Source organism: Micrasema longulum, unplaced genomic scaffold (genome assembly GCF_059751315.1).
Source record: "Micrasema longulum isolate JH-2025_06_02 unplaced genomic scaffold, ASM5975131v1 h1tg001515l, whole genome shotgun sequence".
Lineage (NCBI taxonomy): Eukaryota > Metazoa > Arthropoda > Insecta > Trichoptera > Brachycentridae > Micrasema > Micrasema longulum.
This window is the reverse complement of record NW_028278698.1, coordinates 67,123-88,282: the sequence shown is the minus strand read 5'-3', so window position 1 is coordinate 88,282 and position 21,160 is coordinate 67,123. Positions and strand designations below refer to the sequence as shown.

Below are 21,160 nucleotides of genomic sequence, written 5' to 3'. Positions count from 1 at the left end.
TTTTTGGATGACTATTCAAAATACCTAAATTCCGAACGGTGTACGGACGGTGAAGTCTCCTGTTTGTAGGACCAAGAGTCTTTAACGGCTTACCGCAGAAGCTCAGGGTAAAGTAAAAAAAACATAATTAAAAATTCAGAATTATGGACCTGTTGGAGCAGTGAGTCAGAAATTTAATTTATTGGATCTTGCGTTAAATAATACCCAGTGACTTAACAAAAAGAAAAATTCCTGCCGTAATACTGGGTTACCTAGTGAGGCGGTAATTAGAATAAAAATGTTTTTGTTAGATGTTATTTACAATAATATTGATGTTTTTTGTTGATATTTCTTGATAAAACTCCATAGTTAATGATTATGATAAAATTATAAATAAACTTACCAATGAAACTTCTTAGTATAGTTTTACTTTTTATTGTCCAGTCTTGAAGATGCCTACTTAGGCGAAAGCGCTCGTTGGTCAAAATAATAAAAAGTGAAACTAAACCAAGAAGTTTCATTGATAAGTTATTTACAATATTTTGAGTTTGTCCAAATTTTTGTAGACAAGGACTGGATTTAACTCCCTGGGGAGTTGTTTATATTAACATATTACAACAGAGATGAAAAACATTAAAGAGAAGGTAATATAGAAGTCAAGGCATCTACAGGGCTAATGACCAGTCAATGGCTGGTTTAAGTGGCCACTTTACACACTGTAACATTCACCATTCTGCCCATATTTGAACATCTTTATACCTTCAATTCTTTCATATGTTGATGTTTGTGAAGTTAAAGAGCTGAAACCTTTATTTATGCGGATGAGATTCGTATAATTGAATTATTTCACCTACATACTAGGCAACGCCTGAAAATCTTATTTTTTCAATTTCTATTATTCTTCATGAACCAGAAGAATTCATCAAGAATATTTTGAGTTTGTCCAAACTTTTGTAGACAAAGATTGGATTCAATTCCCTAGGGAGCTGTTTATATTAACACATTACAACAGAGATGAAGAACATCGAAGATAAGGTAGTATAGAAGTTTAGGCATCTACAGGGCAGAGAAGATATATAGATGTTCAAATATGGGCAGAATGGTGAATGTTACACAGTGTGTAAAGTGGCCACTTAAACCAGCCATTGACAGGTCATAAGCCCTGTAGGTGCCTAGACTTCTATATTACCTTCTCTTCAATGTTCTTCATCTCTGTTGTAATATGTTAGATGTTATTAACTAAATAAATAAGTAAGCAAGTACAGAAGCTAACCTGTACGAGCGATTATGCCATAAAAGAATGGCATTTTGATAAGTATTTACATAATATAATTTAAAGTGGGATAGACCCAGATTCCATGCTCACGGGGAAATTATTTGATATTATAACAGGATCAAGTTTGTGACATCACAACATAAGATAGAGAAAGTGGGATGGACCTCACGGTCAACATTTGGTAATGTTGACCCCAGCAAGTTATATAAAGCTTATGATCGGATGGTAGTGTATCACACTAGGACGAATACTTGACCGCTCACCAGAGACCTATTGTGATTCGGGTTTCGCGCGTGTCCCCCCGCTGTTGTCAAAATGTTTTGTAAATCTGGGGTGAGTGGCTGTTATTTCTGTCTCGTTTAAGGGTGGTTGTATTTGTTGGATTTCCACAACACATGATAAGGGCTTGAACTGATTTATCAATAAATCAAATTTAGTGAAGTTTTTTTAGAACTATTTTTTTTAATGTGACTTTAAAAATAATGCCGGAGCGGTTTGTCGTCGAGTTTGTTCGAAAGCGTAATTGAATTTCAATGTCTTTAATATGTGATTATTAATACACTTGCAGATGTGTGAAAGAGTGTTTAAAACATTTTCTTATACAACTTTGTCTAACAAAATCATTTTTGTTTTTAAATATTAAAAATGTTTTTTATTTTATTATTACTAAAAAAAGTATTGCTCTAGAATCATCGTCATCATTATTCTTTTTCCGCACTTAATTGTGCATATTCATAGGGTACTGCATTGGTACACCAATCGCAGCGTATCTTAATCATTTTTGTTACATGAAGGTAAGATGTTCAGTCTTATGCTTCAGATGCCAGTCCACGGACCATGAAATAATTTAGAATAAAAACACCTATTTAAAAAAATACTTCATGTTAACCATTTCGGGAATCAAACCCGAAACCTCTTGCATAGTAGATAAACGCACTAATCACTACACTATGAGGCCGACTCAAGAATTATAGACCATTCGTTAAATGCATTTTTTCAATTAATTGATTTTGTATAATTTTTTCTAAGGAGACTTTTTTTATTTTATTTCTGACAACAATGTGATCATTAAAATATAAAACAAATTTGACTTGAAAAAATACTTAGAGTTTCCAAATTTTGGATTGATTTTTAACATATTTTATTGTGGCATAAAAAGGAATAAAATATTTTATCTCTTGATTTTAATGTACATATTATTTTTTGGGTTATACCACGGCAAAATGATTATGTGTTGATTGTTCTATAAATCAGATTGTTTGCCATGATTTTTTAAGCTCCGAATATTTGAAATAGGTGTAAGTAATTTAAAAGATTTTTTTAACAAAAAGTGAACGAACAGTTTATGTGAAAAATAAATAATGAACTATATATATTTTTATTCCAGGTTGTTTTCTTCGCTTTAAGTATTCTAATAGCTGCTTCTCCTGCAACTGGGTATGAGATTATTTGTTTTTATTTAGTTAATATTTGTTTTATTTTTAATTAATATAATTGACATTTTCATATAATTGATAAGGCCAGAAAAGTAGGTCCTAAGTTAAGTTTTCTTTGATTTTCCCAACTGAGAAACATTGAATATCCATCTACATATATTCAGGCGCCCTCAAGCTGCTTTTTTAAATTCTAATTAATTAAAAATGTACATTTCAAAATTATTACGCAGTATTTCATCTTTAATTTGCAAATTGTTAATTAAATATGTTCGAGTATTATGTATGTTTAAATTTTATTTGCACCATTCTTTCATATATTAAAACAGCAATATATTAAAAATGTCTAAATAACTATTTATTCTGAAAATGAAATATTTTATTTACTTGGCTTGGACTAAAGATTTAACACTAGTTAGTTAGAATTTTTAAACTTTTTTTAAATTGCCTTAAACGCCTAGAGGGCTTATAAAATAAACAATTATTGAAAAAATAAATTTAAACTTTACAAACAACAAACATAATTGACGGTTATCAATAAAAAAATAAAAAGTTTATTTATAACATTATACTTATGAATCCAATTAACTTATTTAAGTGTGCAATTCAGTTCTTACACATTAACATATAAACACATTTTATAACATATATTTAAAGAAAAACTAACACAGAAAAGTACATTGACCAATATAATAACTGAACAGTAAAGGTGTGGCGAATTTAAACAAATTTTTACTGATTACTAATTGTGTTGTACTTGTAATTTATTATTTAATCATAGCAGACGTATTAAAAGACGAAGTATTAAATATATAAAAAATACCGTTGAATTTGTAAGCATTTAGATAAAACCGCTTTAATCGAAGAAGATTTAAGTCTGGTGATCTTAAATGAAATCATTTATTTCATTTGCCAATCATGGACAATCTTTAAGATCATTCAAAATATTATATACAGTGCAACAATATCAACTGATATTTTTCCAGTTGAAATCGAGGATGAATGCAAATTTTATTTTTCATATATTTTATTTTTGTTCCACAACAGGCGTTGAGGTCCAATTATAGCGCTAAATTAAAAGACGGTACCATATATTTTTTTATGTTCTCGCCGGGAATCGAACCCAGAACCTTCCGTGTGTGAGTCAAGTGTCTTAAAAACTACACCACTGAGTCCGCCTGAAAGTTCCATAAAGTTGTAGATAGTGGTATAAGGGGTGGTTTTACACTGCAGTATTTAATAGTCCCTGGGCCGCGATTACAATGGGAAGTGAACAGAGTTATTTATTTATTTATTTTATTTATTTGACACTTTATATACATATACAATAAATATACATATAAGGGCGGGCATATTGCCTTTAGGCAATTTCTTCCTACCTACCCAAACCGTGCAGTTTGAGAAAATTATAAATAAATGGACATATTGAATCTTACAATTTTATACAAAAATTAAAAGCAAAGATTAACAAAAATAAATATATTTATAAAAAAAATAACACTATACAATGAAGAGAGGAGAGGGGATGGGAAGGAAAGAAGAAAGATAAAGGAACAATTTAAATATTTAGATAGTGACATTTCAATCTTGACTTAAATGTAGATAATGAAATAAGAGTTATACAATTGTCTATACAGTAAAACTAAGTTTTCCGTACGAATGTGCTTATATTTTTCTAAAAATTTAAAGATCGTCGGTAATCTGTAATTGAATATGTTAAAAAAAAACCCCCAAAAACACACACTTTCGTAGACAAAAATGAATTAAATTTATAGTCCAAATATGATAAATCTCTCAACTTACCTCATGTTACAGATGATCGGGATTAAATAATACATTTTATGTACCGAAGCTCTGAAATTATGAATCCTCGGGTTCTAATACTTTTTATAAATATATTTAAAATTAATAATTTTAATTGCGAAGAAAAAGCTGTTATTTAACATCATAAATGCATCTATCCATCGGATCTCACCCACGTCAATAAAGGTTTTAGCTCTTCGTCACAAAGGTCAACAGATGAAGAAGTTACGGAAATATGGGCAGAATAACAAATTATGACATTAGAAACAAAGATAGCAACCTCCTGCTTTTGCAGTTTGGCAGGAATTAAAAAAATTGTTTAGAATTTAAAAAAGAAAGATAAATAAAATAAAAAATTTAAAAAAAAGTAAAAAAAAAAAAAACTGTTTTTTTAGTTAGGAAGTCTTTCTATAGTTCATCTATTTTTTAGACTACTTTATTTTTCGAAAAATTATGAATTGAGTTGCAAAAACTTCTGTTTAAAAATAGTGTTAGAAAGCAAACATAAAATATCCATCAGCCATTTTATTTGACCAATTCTGCTTGAGATTTAAAAATTAAAAATGGGTGTCTCACACAAATATTAAAATTAAATGCATATTTTAAATTAAATTTTATTTCAACAGAGAGGGAAAACATTTTTGAGAAGGGAATATGGAAGTCTAGGCATTTACAGGGCTTATGGCCTGTCATTGACTGGTTTAAGTAGCCATTTTACACATTGTGTAGCGTTCACCATTCTGCCCATCTTTGAACATTCACATTTTCTCAACTCTTCCATCTGTTGACTTTTGTGAAGTAAAGGAGCTGAAACCTTTATTATGTGGGTGAGATTCATCTGTCTGAACCAAATCACCTACTAGGCAACACCCGAAAACAATTTTCCAATTTTTATACTTCTTCTTTTACCAGTAGTTACAGGTAGTTAATTCAACAATGTTTGAGTATGTCCAAATGCTTGCAGACTGGCTGGATTTCCTCCCTAGGGAGTTGTTCACATTTAAATTTAGGCCACTTGAACCGGCCAATGACAGGGCATAAGCCCTGTAAATGTCTAGACTTCCATATTTCCTTCTCAATAATGTTTTCCCTCTCTGTTGAAATAAATTCAAATGTGAATAACTCTAGCCAGAGGAAATCTAGCCAGACTACAAGCATTTGGACATACTCAAACATTGCAAATTTTAAAGTTCATTTATTGGTATCAAAAAGTTTACATTTAAATAAATTAACATTCTTAGCGTAGAAAAAGGTTTCGCTAGTTCTGTGACTTCAAAAAAGGATAAAAATGTATTAAGAACTACAGAAAATGGGGAAAAAATGTGACCAAAAAAAGACGAAATTTTGATAGTAATGTTACCAGTGTGTTATCAAGATTTCATTGCGTGACAAAAAATATGCACGGAAAATAAAAACGTGTACCTATCTTTAATAAACAAAAAAAAACAAAAAGGTGATAGGTCACTCTTGAAACATGACCTGTTTTGTTTTTGTCTAACATTAAAGCAAATATGAAAGTTTGTGACTTTGTTTGTATTTATCTATTACTTGAATCTGTTTCATTGCTTTTAAAAGGTTACGATTTCGACATACCTAACTATTAAATGATACATTGATCCGAAATAACATTTAAGGTGTAATCCAAATGTGTAATTGATTTACGATTTTAAATTTCAAAATAACAGCTAATTTATTTTTGTCAAACACGTTTTCGATTATTTTTGTATAATATTTATTCCACTGAAGCAATTTTGAATGGCTTTAGCATATAAAGAATTATGTTAATTGGTTAATTTTATTACCAAATATGTCAATAAATTTTACTCTAAAACCAGATTAGGTCGTTTTCAAATAAGTTAATTATATAAACAGTTCGTTCCTCATTTTTCCGATCTTAAACCAAAGAATTTGCAGGATTTATTATTACATTTTGATTGTGTCCAAACCTTTGTAGACTAATAATGGAATTTAAATAGAAAATCCACATAATTTCAGGGCTTATGACCTGACATTTGCTGGTTCGAGTGATTACTTTACACACTTTAACACTCGCCATTCTGCATACTATTAGCGATTTTCACATCTACATCTACATCATTTTCGGAAGTTGCATATAGCATAAATATATTTTTTAATTTATTATGAAAATAAAACTTTGTTATTAGTGTTACTCAATTTTTATCAAAGAACACTCCTGCAGTTTTACCAAAACCAGCCTGACCAATAATAATTTCTCGGAATTTGTGAATCATATAATAGATAGTAGCCACTCATTCCATAATCACACCCTAAAACTCCTGCACCAAGTAAATAACAAGGGCAGTAATATGAATGATCTAGAAATATTAGAAATAAACAAAAATTTTAATTCTGAGAACAATCTAATGAATAATCACACATTTAATCACCCCTCGCCTTTATCGACAAGGTTCCCTTTGCGACCTCCCTTACTCTACTTACCCACGTAGACCCGCGTCTATTAACACTCTTTTAGCCAAGTGATGTCTTTCCACATATTAAATCTTAGGATTAATTATTGTAACTTCCACCTATGTGCTAAATTTTAAGAAAAAAACTATACTTAACGTTCTTTCTCTCTTTGATCATGTTTTCATATCTGTACTTTAGATAACTATCCATATACATGCTTACTCCTTAGATAAGTGAAATTAACTCTCCTGCTTTAAGTTTAACATATTAATTTGTTTATTTTTTATTTAAATTCTATGACATCGTGAGCAATATTCTCTATTTACTATATTAGTTTCATACTACCCGTCGATGGGAGGAGTGCTCTCCCGAAACTATAGTAGTGTTCTTGTAAAAGAATAAAAATTGTGTAACAATTATAAAAAAGTTTTATTTTCATAATAATTTATAAAAAAGTGTTACGAAGTAAATGCCGATTTAATTTACAATATTATATTTTTTCAAGTGTGCCAGGACAGAGTGGTGTGGCGTTCTATCCTCTCTGCCTACCCCTCCGGGGAAATGGCGTGATGGTTAGTTAGTTAGTTAGTTATATTTTTTCATGTTTTTTCCATTTTTATCAAATTCACGACTTTGCTTTGAATTATGATTGATATTAAAAACGTTTTTATTGATTATTTTTGATAAATCGTTTTGCTTAAAATTATTATTGATATCAAAACATTGTCATTTAATTTTGAAAATTTCAATAGTCAATTATGTTAAAACATTTTATTTACTTTTTGTTAATTTGAAGTTTTTTTTTAATAATTATTAATGCGAAAAATGTTTTAATTTTTCGATTTTACTTACAGCAATGATTTTTGAATTAAACATTAATGCTAATAATTAAATGTAAAAACTTTTTACTTTGTATTTGTGCTATTAATATTTTTCATTTATTTAAAAACACACACATGTACAAAACTGTTCGCTGTCATAATATGGCAAGCATAGTTCATACAGACGAAGTGGTGCGGTATAGGAAAATATTTGTATGAATCTATCGATTGCTATGTGGCCAATCCTGTTCTAAGGAACCGATATGTCGAGGAAAATAATTAATTCGTATTTGTGAAAATCAAAATAAATAAGTATAGATGCTATTATAATTATTAATTATTAAATTTGAGTTATTTAAATAAATTTGTAATAAATATTTTTATCAAATATAGAGATACATTTATTCAGCGTCACTTTAAGTTATGTTATGTCATGTGAAAAAAGTTTTTGATTTTCATTCATTTTCATTTAATTTTTTTTTTTGCACCACAACAGGCCAGGAGGCCCAATTACAGTGGTGAATTACATTACAGAACAACCAGGCTTGAGAAAAATAACTTCTTTTTTTTTGTGTTCTCACCGGGAATCGAACCCGGAACCTTCCGTGCGTGAGTCAAGCGTCTTGACCACTTCACCACGGAGGCCGCCATGTCGCATTAATCTTCAATGTGTAAATGCATTTATTTACCTTTGTGATATGCGTGTGATTATTCAATAAATGGATTTTTTTATTAGGTGTAATATATTAAATGACTTTTAAAATATACACATTTTTTCGTTATTATTATGTGATGAACCAAGCTAACAGCATATTTTTCATTTAACTTAATTATTATCCAGAGTCTAGATAATATTCTAGTGTAAAAAGAACTTTTAAAACAGATATTTCATGCCAAACATGCCGCGAATCAAATCCAAGACCTGTTACATGATAAGCAAACGCTGACCATTTGATCACAAGGCGGACAAGTAAGCTATCAATATGGCTTTACGAAATATTCTTGGTAATTAAATCATTATTTTGAGTATTTAAACACAATTTGGCTCTTCCCAACCAACGTTTTACTGGGGATGCTAGGCTATCAGTCATTATGGAGGAGGAGGGACGTTCATTTGGGTGTTCACTTTTTTCAGGTGATCGGTGGTCGCATACATAACTCAAAAATTCTGATGGATATAGGTCTGTTCGTACCTGATAACTATCTTCGACAAAGACAGCATCGATTGTTTTACCTACCATGATGCAGAACCAACCTGCCAATGATTATGCCGGTTGGTAGAGCAATCATGCTACTTAATCGCATCGCCTCGAATGTCGACATATTTCACGACAGTGGGCCTTCCCTTAGGAAAGCACTTCCTAGCATTTAATTTTTCTTTTTACATTTTGCTATATTATTTTAATAAAATAACAATCTACTGTGATTTGTGATCTATTATTGTATTTAGAATGAATTGGGTCTTTTTTCTGTAATGTTCTAAATCTCTCAATAAATAAATGAAAATAATAAAAATAATTTGCGTATGTCCAAATGCTTGTTGACAGGTTGGATTTCCTTCCTATGAAGTTATTTAAATATAAATATGTTGCAACAGAAAGGGAAAACAGGGCCTTTGACTTGTCATTGGCTGATTAAAATGGCCGCTTTACACACTGTTTAATGTTCACCATTCTCCCTATGTTTAAACATGAACATTTCTTCAATTCTTTAATCTGTTGATTATAGTGGTTTACACGACTAGACTCGACGGCTCAGATAAAAATCCTGAAAAAGGAAATCGATTGGTGTAAAGCCCGCCTCGTGGGGTAGGGGTTGGCGTGTTCGTCTATCATGCTTGAGGTTCTGAGTTCGATTCCCCGATTACAATGGGAAGTTAAAATTTATCTTAAATTTTATCTACGAAGTAAAATTAAGTTTTCTGTATGAAAAGCAGAATATGCATACAATGATTTCTTGTTAACACGTTCAATCATAGGTTACCAACCGATATACTTTAAATGTTTATGCAAATATACTCATTTTCGCAAGTAAATATCGGTTTTTCTTTATAGGCAGTCGAAGATAACTCTGTTATTTTCCCACTGTAATCGGGGCCCTGGAAAGTCAAAGAAGAAATATTTGTTTAAAAATTGGTTTTACATTGCAATATTTTACTTTCCTTACCTTTCTGCTACACATGATCCAGATACACTGCATGTACTTTTTTATTGCAGTGCCCAATGCACCACCGAGCGCAGATGAAGATTCAATGATGATTATGATACTTATTAAATCAAATAATTTTTGAATATTTTTTGACGTGAAAAAAACAATTCAAATCCTGGTTTATTATGAAATTGTAATAAATATAAATGTCACGGTATTTAATAATACTTTTCTTCATACTAAATTATCAAAAGAATATAATTATTTACGTACTCAGAATAAAAAAACAATAATTAATAAGAAGTTGTTCTTGAAGTCAACTATAGGTACACATAACGTTTAATTAATTGGCTGTTTGCTATGATGACATAATAAATAATTACTAAAACATTCAAATACCTCAAATTTGTAGAAATTCCTAGTAAGTGTAAAAATACCGCAGTTCATTTGCAAAATACCAGGAAATTATACCAGTTTTTGTGTAGATTTATTTACGAATAATGTATACATTTAAATTTATGTAAAATTGGCCCACGTCCCAACTTCGAAGTCCTTAGTTGGAATGGATAAAGTAACGAATTATATTAGGGTTGGGGTTCTAATTTTTTGCTTTTACGTTTTTCAAATGTATTTTTTTGTTAATTAAATGTTTGTGTTAAATATTAAAATATTTCAATTAAAACTATAAGCTTCTAGCGCTTTTTTTATGGATAATTTATCAAATATAAAATGGACCTTTTTTTGGATGTGCCATACTACCGCAATGGACATTTAATCAGAATTTTCGCAGTTTCCCAATCTAAAAACTCACCGCTCGCCACTAGTATCTACTTGTTATTTGATGATAATTAAAAAATTTAGTTAAGTTAATTTTTAAACTTTGATAATGAAACAGTCCTGTTCTGAAATCAGTCAGCACATTAAATATATTTCAGTGATTTATTGATAAAAACTTAGTTATTTTATTTAACAAAGAAGATAACAAAGCATGTGCTTTAAATATTGATTTTATGCATAATTATTTTGTACTTTTAAAAAAAAAAATTTAGTACTACGGTTAAAATTGAAACTATAGGAATCTCCAGATAACCGTATAGATGGTTAGTGAAATCAATACGTAACAATGATTTATATATAAATAAACGCCACTATGAGGCATTGAACTAAAATAACTATGCCAAACTATTTTTATTTTTTTTAGGCTTTTCAACGGTGGTGGTGGTCAATCCTATGGCTGGAACGCCGCCCCCGTATCCCAGGGTTGGTCCCGCCCCATAGGGAGAGAATACGTTCATACCGTACACAAATATAACGAAGTCAACATTCCCGTCTACAGGCAGTATCAAGTTCCGGTGGTCAAACATGTTCCGGTCTATAAAGAAGTTCACGTGAGTGATGACCAAACATATTTATTATCTTAAGTTTGATCAGATGTTAGAACAAAAATGTTTTTTTTTTGTATTCAGAAAGCATGGCTTTTTGCACATAGCTGACGTCTGACGTCAGTGTGAGTTTTTTATTATTTTTTATTTTATTTATTTGACATTTCAACAAGTTCAACAGGAATACATAAATTACATACATTTTTAAAGTAAACATTACTAACGTTCTCTATATATATTCTTTATTTTAGAACTCCACCATCTTTCATAAATTATATAAAATAAGTGTGTAAAATCAATTTAAGTAATAATAAAGATTAAGTTTAGTGAAAGAGAAGAATAAAGATTGAGTTAAAGAAATAAAATTGAGTTACTACTAGAAACTACATTTGTTTTTTTTTTTTAAGAAAAGAAAAGAGAAAAGAAAAACATATAAGATGTATTAAAATAGATTTAAATTAATTTACATACACAAAAATAAGGATTAGATGAGCTGACTATCATGTTAGCTTCGTGGTGCGTGTTTGAAATGCATAGTTTGTGCTTGTGAGATAAGGTCTCTAGTATTTAGTATTTACTTGCATTACATATATATATATATATTTTTGGATAATTTAAATAGCGCCGTTTTTGTGAAAATCCCCTCAAGGGCGTGATAATTCATTATAAATAAAAACACTTTAGTAACAATTAAAAATTAACTTGTTCAAAAATGATAAAGACCTTTGTCATATGCTAGACAAACTGAAAAAATAGCAATATAATATAATAAATCAATACAGAAGGAAAAGTCAAGTTATGTACGAATGCAATACACGAAGGTTTACTATTCTGCCAATGTTCAAACATAATAATTTTTTTATTATATTTCCGTAGCTAATTTGAACAAAATTTGTAGCATAGTTAAAATATAAATGGAAAAATAGTAAAAGGAAAGCATACATCATGCTCTGTCCACGCCTAATGGTGCACAGAGCACTGCATCTGTACACCCACTGCAGCGTATCTTGATAATTTAAAAAACATTAAGATGAAATGACACGTCTTACGCTTCAGGTACCAGAAAGGGACTATCAAGTATTCCAGTGCTAAAACTCCATTTTAAATAAATATTTCATATCAACCATATCGGGAATCGATCTCGAGACCTCATGCGTGGTATGCAAAGGCGCTGACCATAACACCAAGAGGCCGACAATATAATAATAGATTTACTTAAACACAATAAGGGCAAAGTATAGTAAATTGAAAGATTAAAAAAATTCTGATAAGTAGTGAAACATCGAAACGTTAGAAAAGTAATAAAATATACAATACAATACATATTAAGTTTATAAATCTTACATACATATTACGATGCATACATTTGTGTAAAAGAGATGAAACCTTTACTGACATGAATGAAATTTGTTAGGATGAATAAAATTATTTCGTCAAATAAACACGATTGAAATATTTATAAAAAAATATGTTTTATTTTAATAACATCTGACCACACTCATGTTCAAACCCTTATTTATTTACAATATTTAGCAACGACTTCTTCCCAACAATAATGGTTTAAGCTCTTTAACTTCACTCAAATCAACAGATGAAAGAATTGAAGAAATATGGATGTTCACACATAGGCAAAATGGTGAATGTTACACAGTATGTAATGCGGCCACTTAAACCAGCAATTGACAAGTCACAAGCTCCGTAAACGCCTAGACTTCCATATTATCTTCTCTAAAATATTTTGTATCCCTGTTTTAATTTTTAACCCTATTTATTTCTTGAATTCAGTCATCCTGTTGATTTGTTACATAATTTAAGAAGTTTAAACAAGTTTTTTAAAGTTGAAAAACCTTTCCTACAAGGAACAAAATACTCATGCTCCTTTTGCTTTAAATTTTATTGTTTATTTTGTTTTATTTCAAGTTTTTTTTCTAATAAAAAGCGTTTCATATTCAGTGTTGTTTAAAACAGGTAATGAATGACCGTTCTAGACTAACTGAGGTACCTACGCCATATTTACAAAAATAACTCGGGTTTGAAGGAAAAAATGTTTTCATGATGTAAATATGATTTTTGTAATGAGGATAATGTAAGAATGTTTGAAATGTCAAGGAAATGAATTAATTGGATAACAATATACTGTATGCAATTAAATACTTCACGGAAGTAAAAAAATAAAAAATCTTCGACCTGTAGTTTCGGAGAAGCGTATGAATCAACAAATAAATATGTAAAAATATTTATTTGCTGGTTTCTTAAAGAATGTGTCGTTGACTATTAGCACATTTAACTTAATCACCGTAATTTTTTAACATTTAAGTAAAAACGCTGAAATAAATGTTTTTTTTATAATACTGTTTTTACAATTTTTTATATATTTTTTTAGTAGGATGATAATGTTGCGTACATGTATAATATTAATTACAAAATATTTCTATTATCATTACATGCGTTCTTATTCAAGAGTTCTTGTTGTTGTTAATTTGAACCTATTACATGATAATTGGCTAATATATTTATTTTTTTTTTGTTCCAGGTTCCAGTAGTGAAGCACGTCCCTGTTTACAAGCAAGTTCCAGTACCCGTCTACAAACACGTGCAGATTCCAGTTTACAACAGAGTTCCAGTGCAAGTACCGTACAGGGTTCCGGTCGAAGTCAAAGTACCGGTAGTTCAACACGTCCCAGTGTACAGAAACGTAGAAGTTCCAGTTTACAAGAACGTCCAAGTTCCAGTGTACAACAAAGTGCCAGTCGACGTCAAGGTTCCCGTTTACAGAAACGTCGAGGTACCCGTTTATAACAGAGTCCCGGTTGATGTGAAAGTCCCGGTGTATAGAAACGTCGATGTGCCTGTTTATAACAGGGTTCCGGTCGAAGTCAAGGTTCCAGTGTATAACCAAGTTCAAGTTCCAGTTTACAACCAAGTTCAGGTTCCCGTGTACAACAGAGTTCCAGTCAATGTAAACGTCCCTGTTTACAGACAGGTTAACATTGACGTTCCGCATTACAGGCATACTGTCACCAATGTTCACACTCATGTAAATCGCATAACTGGAGCTGAATTGACTACTGGAAAAGGTGTTATCACCAGTGTTGGTCCGGTGACTTCAACTGCAGGGTTGGGAGCTGGAACCAACGGATTCACAACAGTCAATGGAGTTGGATCTGGAAACAATGGATTCTCCACCGGAGGATTGGGCGCGGGAAGTGGGGGATTTTCCACAGGAGTTAACGGATTAGGATCTGGAAATGGTGGATTCTCTACGGGGGCAGGCGGATTAGGATCTGGAAGTAATGGATTCTCTACAGGGGTTAATGGATTAGGATCTGGAAGTGCTGGATTCTCCACAGGGGTTAACGGATTAGGATCTGGAAGCAGCAGTGTTATATCCGGAGGAAGCGCTCTTGGTTCGGGAAGCGATGGATCTTTAGGAAGCTTGGAATCTGGAAGCAATAATTACGTGACTGGTGTAAATAGTGGTAATGGATACGCATCGGGATATTCCAATGGCCATGCGTCAGGAAATGGATACTCTAATGGTTATGCATCAGGAAATGGATACTCAAATGGTTATGCATCAGGAAATGGAAACGCAAATGGATATGCATCGGGAAGTGGACAATCAAATGGATATACATACAATAATCCAAAATGGTGAAAACTATGCCATTTAAAAAATAGGTTAATATTCTAAGAATATTACAAATGAAAAAATTTTTAAAGTACATTTTTTGTTAATTTTCTTGTCTCGTGCACAAGAAAAGAAAAGAAAATACATTAAGATTTGCACTATTTGTGATACCTGATGCCAGTAGTTTATATTACGATCAGCCAATAATACGATACAACTATCAGTGCCATGTCATGATCGGAAGAATGATATATCATTATCTTGTAAATATGTTTTTTTTATTGTGATCTATTAAAAAAATATTTTATATTTTCGAAATGTTGTTTTCTTGGAATTCACATCCCTTGAGGAAATCAGTTTTATTTGAACAGAGGTATTATTTTCAATTTTTGGTGCCGACAGTGTCTGCATTTATTAGAAATAAGAACAGCTTCATTTTTAGGATAAAAGAGGTAATATCATCATCATAATTCCATGTCGACTTCCTAGTTGTTGAATATTATATCCACGAAGATACTCCAGACATCTCTATCAGCTGCCAGCTCCAAATTATCCCGATTCATAAGTGCCGGACGTTATGCAGATATGCAGAAAGCCGGATTATTGGATTAACCATTAAATAAAGTCAATGATTTGAAAAAAAAACGCAAAAACTAATTGAAGATCAATCGTCATTGCTTTTGAAATAATTCAGCGAATTGGAATCATATTAAAAATTCAGTTGACGCGTTATCATTTTTTTATTTTCATAAATACAAGAGCGTCAAACAATTTAACTTGCGAACAACCTAGAACTAACAGAAACAGTTTTTTGTTTACAGCAATAAATTTTTACAATTTACTTTCTAATGATCCAAAAAATATACAAAACATGTACGTACTTAAAAAACACCCAAATAAAACAGTTCTTACAGTCCGTGTGACGAGTGATATGTGATGTTATTTTATTGAATTTTTATTTAAACTATTGTGTTATTGTATATAATATCCCCTCATACCAGCAGTTTTGCTGATTGGGAATATTTCGAACTAATAAAATATGTAATAAAATGTAATATGTAAAGTTTAAAAACCTTGTATTTTGTCATAAATAAACGTTTGAACGTTTTTTTAAAGTTAATATTAAGAGGGTTACATGTGACTTTTTTAGATTGATTTTGAATTTATTATTATTTTCAATACGTTTCATTTCCAAAATTATTTTTTAATCAGAAATATTGTTTTCCCCGTGAAGAAGCAATGAAATCATAAGTAGAACGGAATATTTTTTTAATAATTTTTACGTTCAATGTGATAAAAAAGAAAACTTTTTAGACCTCTTTCATTTTGATGTCCAAAAAAAAAAAAAAAATCATGCACGCATGGATGCAAAAATTAAAAAGACTGATCTGGCGTTTTATCTTCTCTGCCTACTCGTACGGGGAAACGGCGTGATGGTTTGTTTGTTTGTTGGTTTACACTGTGCTGTACTAAGTTTTTTTTTATGTTTTTTTCATTCTAAAGTGTAAATAAACTTGCAAAACGCTATGTATGTATTAAATAAAATATATAGCAATTAAATATTAATGTAATTTAAAACCAAAATATTATTTTATAACAACTTAATGCGAAATAAAAAAAACTTTAAAAAACAATAAATTAAATGATATCTCAAAATTTCAACGTTCAATTCTGATTTTAGCGTGTTTTAAATGGGCGATAAAAATTAACTATTTTTGAATATTTAAATATTAATTTGACTTACTAAAGTAAAACGAGTTTTTAAACGCTTCTAAAAATAACATTTTACACATTTATTATATTAATTCATTAAACCCGCGTGTTGTGTTTGTGTTTCATACATTACATAAAAAATAAATTATGCAAAGTATTTTGTTGATTTTACGAACGTAATTTGTACAATTTTATCATTGATTATTTTAACATTTTGCTACTAAGTTCAGTGCTACAGAAAATTGGATTTTGAAAACGGTTTCTTACACCTGTTCAAAATTAGAGCATTTTATTACACGGCGAAGTTTCTCGAAAACGTAAGAAAAAAATAATAATAATAATAAACCTTTTTAACTTATAAATGCAAGAAACTAAAACAAATTGTTTATCGTTCGTACAAACTAATATGATCATATTAAACGACGAGTTCAGTTAAACACATATTTTCTTTACTTCTTGTCAGTTAGGTTTCACTGTTCAGATGTGTTTTGATCACTCGCCGACCAGAACTAGTAATGTCACAGGAGATGTAATTTCGATGTTTCTTAAGGGATTTTCAAAATTACAAAATTTTAAAAAGCAGCGACGACTATTAGATGCATTAAAAATATTTTGTTGGATAGTCTATTGACAAATACAAATAAATTTAAAAACCACCAAATTTCCTCATGATGAAATTGTTTTTTTCACATTCCTTCAAAAAATTATGCCACCGACTTTGGAATCCTGAAAGCACAATACAAATGGAACAATGGACTTGATTGAACAAACTTCATTTAGTTTAATAAAAAAAATAATTAGGAGTAGGCAGAAAGATAGAATGCTATATCGCACACAGACATCGCGTCAACGTTTTTTTTTGGGGAGGAAATCCATTATGGACACTCAGATAGTCTGAGTAGTGCCAGACTCACACCGGCTAAAACCCCCCCTTTTCGTCTCTGCTGACCGGTTCCCGCCTCGCGGCCTTACCTCTGCCTGCAGTTTGTCTATACTTCTGCTTGTGATGTGTCATATTTTGCTTTTTTCTCCATTATATCTTCCATAAAATGTTTTATAAGAACCTTATTTTGCGTCTTTTTAATTTAAGTTACCAAGAGAGTTTCTGGAGTCAGGCTCTTAGGTATGCCCAGGTCCGTTTTAAGTTTTTCTCTTTTTTTTTCCATTTTTGCAATGAAACACCGTGTGTTCTGCATTATCCCGTGGTTCATTGCAATACTGACATCCTTCTGATTCGGCCTTATTTTTTTTCAGATACTTATAAAACACTCCACGACCTGTAAGTCACTGGATCATTCGAAATGATATTTCACCGTGGGGTCTTTCTACCCATGCTCTTATATTGTTTATAATGTGGTGCGTCCATCTTCCTTTACTTGAGTTATTCCAGTTTTCCTGTCATTTAGACATTGTCATGGTTCTTTCTTCTTTTCTGATATCTTCTGTCACATTTTGATTGTACGTGTACAGGTTTTCTCTTTCTACTGCCAGGAGATCGATAGGGACCAGTCCTGCTATCACTAAGGCAGCTTCAGTGGATATAGTTTTAAATGCGCTGCATACTCTTAGTGCCATTGTCCTTTGTGTTTTCAGGACAGTGTCTCTATTTCCCCCCATTTTTGAAGCGTTTGCCCATATTAGTGCCGCACACATAAGAATAGATTGGGTAGCCAATGCCAACACTCTTCTTTGTGCTGGGCCAGCTCCATTGCGTCATCTGCATTCATACATTTTTTCAAGCACGCGCGCCAATTATTACAACTTTTGACATGTCCATCTTCAATTACTTTAATTATTCCTGGTCTATCCCATTTTTTATAAAAAATGTTATTTAAAAAAAAAAAAAAATATTTAAAATGAAGAGGATATTATTGTATGTTTTATATTCATACCGTGTGGTCTGTTTGATTTAGAAAATGATAAAGACTCAATATTAAAAGGTGCTTATTTAAATAAAATACACGTAAGCTACGTATTATCTCTCAGTAATAAGATATGTATGAAATGTCACAACTCAACAACATGGGATAAGGAAAATGATTTTAAATGGCGCATGTTCAATAAATATTTAATATTATCCAGGGGAATTGGTACTTACAACCGCTTCTAAAAGGGATATTAGGTATTGCAATTACCTTATTACAAACGAGTTAAGTAAAATGTATAAAATCTTTCACAATACCGGATAATTTATGATACATAATAGGCTGCATTATGGAAAAACACAGCCACGTAGAAAAAAAAAACAAATTCCTTTGCTCGTGAGTAGGATCAAGTACTCGTAAGTATTTATTTACCATACAGGGTTTGACCATAGATTGGATGGAACCAACTAAAAAAAAACACGCAATTGATCGAATCCGGTGTCTCAAGAATAATAGGTGAATGCGCCAACCATTACACTGTGATCCGGACTTTTTTCAGTCGATTTCCGTTTTCACGATTTTTACCTGAGAGTCCCCGTTGCCTCCTTTACAAAGCATCAGGTTGTCGTGTTCGTTGGCAGTTCATGTCAGAACTACGCGACGCGATCCTGACTTTGGAGAATTCACAGAAGCTGGCAGCTGACAGGGATGCCTGGAGACTCTTTATGGACACAGTGTGCTCCAACCAGGGAGTGGGCATGGAATTGTTATGATGATGATGAAATCATTAAGTCGAAAACACTCGTCCAGAATCATGAGCTTATTTGCTGTCAGAACCGTATAGGATTTTTTTTTTTTTTTAAATTTTTTGTCTGCCGTTACACCACTGTAATGGTCAGCGCGTTTGCATACCATGCAAAAAACAAAACAGCTTTTCTTATACTAAACAATTAATAAACGCTTTCAAAAATGGAGAAAGTGGTCAATCTAGGACTAAGGGAGATAAAATCTTTAACATAACATGCTACACAGACGATGCTACCATAGTGAGAGTGTGTATTCTGATTTAGACGTACCGAAGTTACTCTAGTTTTTTATAGGTACATTGGTATTGACGCCGCAAATTGATACATTTAATTATTTCACTTATTTATTTATTATATATACGGCCTAAGTCAATTACAACAGTTATATGAAGAAACACATGTACAAGAAACGTAACAATAAGAACAGAAAACTATGTAGCAAAGACAAACAAGGGTAATAAAATAATGTTATCTAATATATTTAAAAACACGATCAACATTGAAGACTTCGAGCTTACTTGTACCAATCCATCTTTATACCAAACTGCTAATGGCAAAGAGATCTACGAAAAGCCGGGAGATCTATCCCAAAGAAAGTTTTGTGGCAAATTGACTAATCTACACATTTTGGACATTAGGGCATAAAATTAATGTGGAAAATATCAACGTAAGTGCCTGTAATATTAATATAAAGAAGAATCAAACTTCTATAACTAACTTATACAAAAAAATATTCATATAAAAATGTGAATTGAACAGGAATGTTGCGTCTCATAAAATGAAATAATACGGACCAAAATGGACACTAAGTCGTTGGAACAATAGGCATAATCCCCCAGTCTACACACGTGCGTTTCCAAAAATTCTCCATCAGCCTAGTGGACCACATGGTGACGATATCTACCTACTGTCTACAAAATATTCTCTTCGGACATCTATCTCCCTTTGTTAACCATGGAGTTGATACAGTGCTTTATTTATTTAGTTTTTTATTGCTTAGTTCTTGGCATGAACACTTGACAAACTTACTACTATGCTCTATTTTTTATAAATTTATTGATATCATTCTAACTTTGCTAGAATTCCACTCATCCATGCGCTTTGTAGCTGCACGATGATTGGTTATCTAGCTTTCATGTACCAACTTAAAAATACCTAAATTTTATAAATGGGGTCTAGAATTCCAATCGTCTATGCGCTTAGTAGCTGCAAGACGTGTTGTAATCTTACTCCTTTTTATTATTCATATTTTTTTTTTTTTTTAGTATCATTAATACACTAAATTTATTTGTCAATTTTTAAAATGTGTAAATGGGGGCTAAATTTCTAACTGTCTATGCGCTCTGTAGCTGCAAGACGTCCTGTAATCTAGCTCCTATCTGTTATATTTTTTTATTGATCTTAATTGAAAACGAGGAACTAGAATCCCAACTGTCCATGCGCTCTGTAGCTGCAAGACGTACTGGGATATTTATTAATTGTACAGCGCCCTTGAGGTGATTTTCACAAAAATGGCGCTATATAAATTATCCAACTATATATATATATATATATATGAATTCAAATTTTCAAAAACAGGATTCACTCGGCTTTTCTCGGTAGCAAAATAAAACTGTGTTTATATACAAAAGATGCTTGAAGTTTGAAGAATCAAATTTGCCCTGAGGGTTTTGCCATGCGCATGCGTAGTGCCTAGTCATTATTGATCTAAGATAATTTCAGAATCAGGTTTGGGTAGAATGTAGAAGCCGAGGAAGAAAAAAATAAATACATGCATTACTAAAATAAGATTACTAGGCCGGCGTATGATTGTTCTGTTCTCAGAGCGATCTTCGGCGATGATTCGATTTTATTCGTTTGTTTAAGTTAACTG

At 31.3% G+C, this 21,160-nt stretch overlaps 1 protein-coding gene across 1 annotated transcript; it reads left to right on the top strand.

The window, feature by feature from the left end:
• The first annotated feature begins 1,487 nt into the window (after positions 1–1,487).
• LOC148275095 (uncharacterized) lies at positions 1,488–15,218 on the top strand. Its single transcript, XM_088236145.1, has 4 exons — positions 1,488–1,588; positions 2,643–2,692; positions 11,092–11,278; positions 13,806–15,218. Exons 1-4 carry the CDS (start codon positions 1,571–1,573, stop codon positions 14,928–14,930), a joined length of 1,380 nt encoding a protein of 459 aa, XP_088092271.1. The 5' UTR covers positions 1,488–1,570; the 3' UTR covers positions 14,931–15,218.
• Positions 15,219–21,160: the final 5,942 nt, after the last annotated feature.

Bases quoted from the DNA above. Each gene is read 5' to 3' on its own strand.
- LOC148275095 (XM_088236145.1), top strand. The intron at 2,693-11,091 runs GTATGAGATTAT...TATTTTTTTTAG, and splicing joins GCTGCTTCTCCTGCAACTGG to GCTTTTCAACGGTGGTGGTG. The intron at 11,279-13,805 runs GTGAGTGATGAC...TTTTTGTTCCAG, and splicing joins CGGTCTATAAAGAAGTTCAC to GTTCCAGTAGTGAAGCACGT.